At 40.0% G+C, this 8,316-nt stretch overlaps 1 protein-coding gene across 5 annotated transcripts in view; it reads right to left on the bottom strand.

The window, feature by feature from the left end:
* Window positions 1-1,693: 1,693 nt before the first annotated feature.
* Window positions 1,694-8,316, bottom strand: part of LOC107268204 (headcase protein) — a 131,330-nt gene continuing 124,707 nt past the window's right edge. For all 5 annotated transcript variants that reach the window (XM_015740735.2, XM_015740737.2, XM_015740738.2 and 2 more), the window contains 2 exons: window positions 7,530-7,715; window positions 1,694-7,402 (listed from right to left, as the gene is read on the bottom strand). In XM_015740735.2, the coding sequence (XP_015596221.1) occupies window positions 7,229-7,402; window positions 7,530-7,715 (360 nt within the window). In that variant the 3' untranslated portion in view covers window positions 1,694-7,228. The remainder of the gene's footprint in view (window positions 7,403-7,529; window positions 7,716-8,316) is intronic.

Here is an 8,316-nt window from a genome sequence, read left to right as displayed (position 1 = left end):
GGGGGGGGGGGGTGATGTCTCTGTAGCTTATTTTTTTTTATAAATGGGGATTGACTCTAGTATCCATGAGTAACGATCACAATGAAGCTATTATTATAACTGTATAGTATTTAAATAATAGCTGTTTTATAGACGTAAACGAATATCGTAACGTGACTTTTCTCGCACGGTATATTTATATATATATATATGTAATATATATATTTATATATATAATATGTACTGGGGTATGCATAGTACGAATAGTTCTTGTGTAATCTATCGAAACTCTGTTTACTCGCTTTTACTATAATCTATCACTACGTAAAGATTACATCATAACGATGCAATTATGAATCATCATTGACATAACGAGGAAGGTCTGGATGAAACTTAGACTTTATGGTCTAGATAAAAAGAAAATTCAAGGAAATTCTAAAACTGGGAATAATGTATGGAAAAAAAAAAATTGACTACACAACGAAAACAAATGTATATATATATATATATTTATATATTTAAAAAAAAAAAAAAGCTAAAAATGCAGTATCTGGTTTTTGTAATTTTTTGCGAATCTCCTCGCCTATGGAAAATTCATCGAGAACAATCGACGGGTGAAGTTTTTCACGATTTCGGTGAAAATCAATATTTTTACCTATATGATCGATCCTTCGTCAACGAGTTTCGAAACTGCGAAATGGATTTGCCATAGCGGAGTTCATCGTATACCAGCGACGTTGTAACCCTGAGAGCTAATTCTATTCGTTATAAAACTTGTGAAAACCAAAAACTTCGTTTTTCTGTTTTTTCTTTTCTTTTCTGAATGCTTCGTGAGGTGGATTCAGCTTACACTGGATGATCACAAAATATCACCATTTCGCGTACCTTCCTCTATCGTCTAACAGCACGCATTTTCTAATGTACTACTTATTTCATTTATTTTACTTTTTTTTTGTGGTTACTACCACCCTCACTGGACAGCCACGGGATGTATTGAGATAAGTGAGAAACTAGGAAAAGAAAGACGGATAACAGGATAGTCGTGAAGACTCTCGAGTCTCGAGTCTCAATCCACGTGTTTGACACAGCGAAGGCGAATTGTACGTATTTCATGTGTGAATTGGGGTAAGATGTATGTAAACATGTTTATGTAAGCATAATCCATGGCGGTTAGTTTGTATAATATGTCGTGTAATTATATAATAATTATGTATCGTTAATGTAACACGAATGACTATAAAGAAGGAATCGATATCGCTAATAAACTTGGACATTCAGCGATTAGGCGATTAGGTTATATCAGGAAAGTGACGAGTTCAATTTGAATTTCCCGCGCTTACGTATTCATGCCGATTTCTTGTTTATGGCTCGCATAGAGAATTTATACGCGCTCTCGCGCTTCACTTTACGCCAGCACGATTATGTTCAATTGTTAATTAATAATTTATTTTTAAGACTGCCAATTACAGTGAATTACGTTCGATTCTGAGAAATTCACTCGTCCCGATTCATTTGAACGCGATCTGCGGCTCAAACGGATCGGTTATTATAATAATCCGACAGATGATTAATTAATATAATATTTATCCCAACGCGTTTATCATTAAGTCTGTAAATACCTAGTTGTCTACCACAGCAGAAAAACCTTAAATGCTACGTATTATCGTTACTTCATTTTTTTTAGATTACACATTGATAATGTATCCCCTCCTCGTTCAAACAATCGACTTTTAATTTACGTTTCAATTACAAATTTAAATGTCCCTAGGAAAAAATGTCTTCTAGAACTCGTACAAATATTTATTTAGTTTAAATGTAATATGACACGATAGCCTACTAGTACAAAACAAAAAGCGCCCTTCGATTTCCAATCGGTACCGATCGCACAACGTATATCTCAATAATAATCATTAGCTTAATTAATCGGCGTTCATTTACCAAGTATTCGACTCGGCACCAATATCTTCTTTCCGTCGAATCGAAGTTATTAACTTTGTTTTCTTTTCCCCTTTCATTCGTTCACGCGAAATCGCCCTCCACCCTGAACCTCCCACTTCCAGCGAATCCGAATACAAAGAGACGCGACTGAGTAAGATGGTGCAAGCGCACCGATAGCAATGGTGCAGTCGTCAATTCTCCCAATCAATTCCTACGTCTCATTAGGCCGAGACAAGCAAATCCGACAGAATAACTATTTATTCAAATCGGCAGGTCAAAGCCGCACATCATCGTGCGGACTACTATTTTCAAAGATTTTTCATTTTCTCCCTAATTCCAATTGCCTGGAAAATTCGCGATACGGCACGCATAAGAATTCCCAATATAATTCTTCGAGAATTCGGAGAATCGATACGGTGTAGAAGAGTCGGAGAATTATTTGTCCGTTTGAGCGACCGTCGTGCCTCTGTTATAAACGGTGCTACCGGAAGTGGAACGAGAAACCAAGGAAATTTGCGAATACGTCGTGTCCGTCATACGGAAGTAGACTCTCGCGCATGAAGTATCTTGTATACGTGTGTGCGAAAAATTGATGTACTATATAAATCGCACGAGAGCCTGACTCCTGAAAATTGTTTCTAATTGTCAATGGCGCGATAACACGTTGACACGACGATTGGACGATTCGTATTGCGCGCGCGTAGATTCGGAGTTACGTAATTACGTTATGGTTGGGCATCGTGCGCATTACGCAATGCGTGTCTTCTTTACCGAGGCGTGGATAGGATCGGGGACCGTCCACGAAGAAAACTTAATCGCTTAAATTTCTATAATAATCTTTACAGCATCGATGATTCAAACCTCTATCTTATAATCGTTACTCTAAACTCTATTCATAGTTCAACCACTCATAACCGTTTCCGCCTCGAAAAAACGCGACTCGATTGCTTCTCGAATATCAAATTCATAAAACTGAGCTATAAATTACCTTATAAAACCGATCTCGCCGACCGTTATTAAGGAAAACTCGGCCGCGCGAGGAAAATCTTCAAAATTTACTTTGGCTTCGTACACATCCACCCTGGCACCATAACGCCATTAGGCTTTTTCTTTCGTTAACACAATACGTCCCTGAGGCTGCCGCCATTATTTTTCCCTCGATTCGCACAATGCTATCTCTCAATCTCTCGCGTCAAGACCTATCCGCGATATCGGCCGGCGATTTACCCTTACCGATAAATCTCTCTCTTCTAAAAACATCAATACAAAATTTTCACTCCATCGAGATCCCCGCGGACGGGACACGCGAGGGGCTACGCGGGGTGGTAAGTTGGGGGGGGGGAATTTATAAAGGTAAAAAAGTCAGGATCTCTTTTTTCTCTTTTCCTCTCTCTCTCTCTCTCCACGGAGAACGTATACGTCACTGTGAGAAGTCCCTTCTCGATCCTAGAAGAAAAGTCTCTCGCGTTCTTTGGCTATCGAAAATTCCCAGGCTATCGTTATCTCTGTCTCCCAAGAGTTGGCAAGCCTGTCTGTCTTTTCTGTCTTCCTGTCATCCTGTCTACTTCAATCTGTGTTCGCTTCGCCTCCTCTCTGTCCCCCCTAACCCCCTTCCCTTCTACGCCTATAATTTTTACTCTCCCGCATACCCTTTCACAATCTCTCTACAAGAATCACAAACCGTTACCGTATCAATTGGTAATTTTCGAGTTTCGAAATTCGAAAAAAATCCAAAAATCCGCGAGTCTCCCCGCGCGAACCCTCCTCGCGGACACGTGTATAGCAAAAGTATAAAATCGTATAGTTATCGGAATAAAAAAGTTAGCTTAACTATGATAAATCTTAGTACATATAGCAAATACGTCGTATCTACATTCTCAAATACAAACCTTATCATTCTCTTAGAAAAAGAAACGGAGCCCAGAGTCCCTTCCGCTCCTTCTTCAATTCAGGATGGAAGATGAAACCCGTGCTCCCAATCTTACAGCGTACTATATACCAGATATCAAACGCTACTTCGAGCCTTACAATCTACGTCTTATGTTTTTTCATTTTTTTTATAGACTTTTTCTTCCCACCGAAAATCTTCGCGTTGCTTCCCCTCCTCTCCCTCTCTCGTCACAGAAAAACTTCATCGATCGAAGTAGCCTCGCGCGTCCAAAGCATCGTGAAAAATGTATGGTGAAACCAATCAATGTATTTCACTTAAGAGTCTTTCGTTATATATATATATATATATATATATATTAATTTTATATTAAGAAAGTATAAAAAGCATATTCCTAGCCAATCCTCTCTCTTTATCATCATTCTCAAAACTTACACTCTCTACGCCTTTCCCTCGCTCTCTCTCTCTCTCTCTCTCACTCTCCCACACATATTTTTTCGAATGACCTCACATCCTCTCTCGTCGATTATTATGTCTCATATTCCATTTCTCAATAAACACACACACGCACAATCGAAATTTCTAATACGCTCAACAAACCGTCCGCTTAATTTTTACTTTCTTACTTAGCGCTATATTATCTAGATATCCATACAAAAAGTCTACTAATTTACTTGCAGTAAAGACGCTCACAGATCGCATCAGACTTCTGGCGTCGCACGCCTGTCGCGTAATATCCCGGATCACGTGTCCGTCCCTGTGTTTACAATATTATATTTCCATCTCGTATTCCAATTCTCAATTAAACTCATTCTCTCCCTCTCGCTTCGACTCTCTGTTCTCGCTCACTGCTTTTCTCTTCCACACACGATACATGATCGGGAACCAATCGACGTGACACAAGGAATCAGAACGCAGCTCGTGGAAGCTTCGATGGAAAAAATACCTCGTTCACTTTCTTCAAAGATAAAAATTGACTACGAGCCGCTTATTCGACTTTTACATCATTTAACGAAGCCAATTTTCATTCTTACTCACAGACAGTAGTTTCTTTAAGCTCTTTACTTCTTTATCTCTCCATGAAAAAAATTTACGGCCGCAGTAATAGGAACTCAAAGGACGCTCCGATCGCGCTGAAGCTTTGCGCTGTTTAAAATGATTTCTGGCCAAGTGGTGAAAAATTGAAAATTTTCGGGAGTCACACACCAGCGACTCGAGCCTAATTCGCTATTGTCGCGACATCTTGGATAACCAGACCGGCAGGAAAGAAGGAAACGAATGATCGTTTAAAACGGAAGAAAAAAAGCATAAAAGCGTAAAATTACGAGACACACCTAAACCTTATTTGGCACTCTGAGAAACGTTCGACCGAGTCAATGTACAATGACGATAAAACTCGGTTCGTCGTTAATAAAACTTGCTGTTGCACAGGCGTAAATGAGTCTTACAGTCGAACGAACGAACAGAGATCGAAAGTATTAACTAATTAAAATAAAATGAAATAGAAGATACGTCGGCACGTCGCATTTGGCTATCCAACATTATTTTTCCTTGCTCGCGCTTATGATCAAATTTTTAAAAATCTTTTTCACAGTGTGTCACAATATTTTACACGGCACGTGAAATTCCGCAGTGGATCCTCTTAGCGATTTTAAACAGCGGACCGGAATTCCAGGATAAACAAATTTCACTCATTTTTTGTTTTCTTAACTAATTAAAGTACGGGTTGAGTCATTGCAACCAAAATTGAAACGTGTAAAACGTTGGTTTGACTAATTTGGATTGACGATGAGCGTAGCGAAATTTCAAACGTGCCGCCACTCTACGATACTATGTCCTACTTAACATCCTTGAAATACGGATTAGGTATAATAATTGAAATAACGTAAAGGAGGATATAGAATCGTCTATTATTTTGGGAACGGTGGGCGGTAGTTCGTGGGACGGCCGCTATAGGTGGACAGCAACGACCAGCATCGCCAAACATTTTTTTCTCCATAAATTTGTTTCCCCTGCTCCTATTTACACCGGTATCCTTTTATCAGTCCTCTGCGTTTTTCCAAAAATTCGATCCCAAATTTCCTATTACTCGTGGTTTCACGGTTGCAACGATTATGCATGTCCCTGACAAGTCTTTTGCAATAGGTCTGTTGCATTTGGACTTTAGGTATTTTGAGCTTGAAATTGAACTTTTTTGTTTTTAACGATTGAGTCAACGGAAGTCACGCGACGGATATAGGAATGCACGTGATGACATGTGGGATCCTTTGGATAATCGCAGAGGACGCTTTGAATCAACTGTTCAACACGAACCCATCATATGAGTTGCAAAACCTTAAACAAAACAACATGGCCGCCTAAACGTATAAACTAATAAAATGTAAAAAAACAACTTTATCGATTATCTAAGTAACAAACAATAGCATTTTTTCCCTTATAAGAGTTGGTTTATACATGTAAGTGAAGTTGATTTTGTTTAATTATAATTCGACTACTGGATGACATGAGAGCCTGTCCTGTATTTTTATTTTATTTTTTTTTTTTACTAGACTGTATATGCGATCCTTGCGCAATGGGCGATGCTACCCTGTATCACCGACAATGCTTCTTATGTAAAATAAAAATGGCTCGATAAAAATACATAAGGAAAGATAACATGGAAAGTGCCTAGCTAATCTTTGTATGTAACTAAAATTGCCTAATGATAATTTACTAAAGACCTAAGGATAAAACTAAAAATTTACCTAAAACACTTTTGATTTTCAAACCGAAAGCCAAGCATAACCTCCTTTCAAATAAGGAATCCATTGAGATGGCGGAAATCGGCAACGCGGGAAGCATGCCCGCAAGGATCACAAGGATCGCCAGCATCATTCTCATCACCATAATAATAATCATCATCATGAAAACTGCATTTAAGTAGGCCATCTTCCCCTGATTTACGTTTATTTATTAACCTAGTTCAACAAAAAAACTTAGTCTTACTAAGACTCGTGCTTGTCGAGTGCGCGCCGCAAGAGATCGAACTCAAATAAAATATTTGATTTTATTAATTTGACAAAAATTACGCAAAAAGTTTACACAAACAAAAAAGTACATCGTATACCGAAAACGTATAATCACAAGAAAAACAAAGTTGCGCAAATGACTCTCTTGATCTCTCGCGTGCATCTCGCATTTGATACAAGGAAAAAAAAAAGTGAAAAAAGAAAAATGACCGTACTCTTTCGAAATAAGCGATTGACCAAAAGAAAAACGAAAAAAAAAAAAAGGAAAAAGGAAAAAGCGTAAAAATCTAACAAGACTCGGATATGTGGTAGAGAAATAAAAGACCTAAAGTATTGCCTGGAGCAGAGACATCAGCGGATTCAAGGAAAGAGGGTCTCCCGCAGTGCTTAGACGACGCACCAGGTTCTCTAGTGGTTACGGCCACTGGCTGTAAAGCTGAAACTGTTCGCGAGTGAAGCAAACGGACAATGGTTTCACGAAGTGGGCATCAACGGCCCTGCAATGAGGACAGGCGAACACGCGGCTGTAGTCGGAGTAGAAGTTCAGTCGTTGATGCGGATAGATCAGGGGTTGCTGGCAACTGTTGCACTGAAACAGAAGGAGGTCAAAGAATGGTTAAGCGTCGCTTTGATAAGGATGCTGCGGAAGGAGGTCGTGAAGATGTCGCTGGATGAATCGGGCCTGACTTCCAATAACGTTATATTTGAATACTTACCTTGAGGCGCTCGGTGCAACAGGGCATCGCAGCAAAGATGTCGTAGCTGTACATGGTGCCAAGAACTAGACTTGACCCATCCCAGGGTCTCGTGCAACAGCGACATCGAACGGGAGCTCCAGCGCTGCCCTCGAGGCAACTCATGCAAACGGCCGACAAGAACTGGGTTCGACCCTCAACTTTTACCTGAAGCATGAAAAAAAAAAATAAGATAGGTTGTATTCAAAAGATTCTAGTTTACACGGAGCCGCTCACGCATCGGGGACGTTTTACGGCCTGGTTGGTGATCGTGCATCCCTGGAGAATTTTTATAGACTTTTTTGCGCGCGACATTTACCCTAAAACTGGCTGGTTGCCTATCTACCTGGTTTGCCCTATATCGCTGCTCCTGGCCCCCCGCTTGGGTCTGGAAAGAGGCCTCGCGAGGAAAATAAAACGGCTGAGTGCGTACGGCAAGCAAAAGCGCTGATTACGCCTAATTACGTTGGGACAGACGATGCCAAAAACAACCTTTAGTCTTCGTTAGCTATTTAACGGAATTTAACTCTAGTCTCGTTCAGTCTCTCTGGCTCTTGCAGATTTCCCAAGAAGTCTGACGATACTGTCGCCATAGCGATACTACAGATACACGGTCCTTCGCAGCTTCTTTGTGAATCTCGGAGGACCAGTTGTTTACAGACTGTCACGTTTCCTGCCTGGCAGTCAGTCTGCATTACTACTTGGATGACTTGCTGGCTGGCTGGCTGGTTGCTTGATGTTTCAAGATACGAAATTGTACACACGGGGG

The sequence above is a fragment of the Cephus cinctus genome, unplaced genomic scaffold, assembly GCF_000341935.2.
Source record: "Cephus cinctus unplaced genomic scaffold, Ccin1 Ccin1_scaffold0494, whole genome shotgun sequence".
Taxonomy (NCBI): domain Eukaryota; kingdom Metazoa; phylum Arthropoda; class Insecta; order Hymenoptera; family Cephidae; genus Cephus; species Cephus cinctus.
This window is presented reverse-complemented; position numbering and strand designations above follow the sequence as displayed.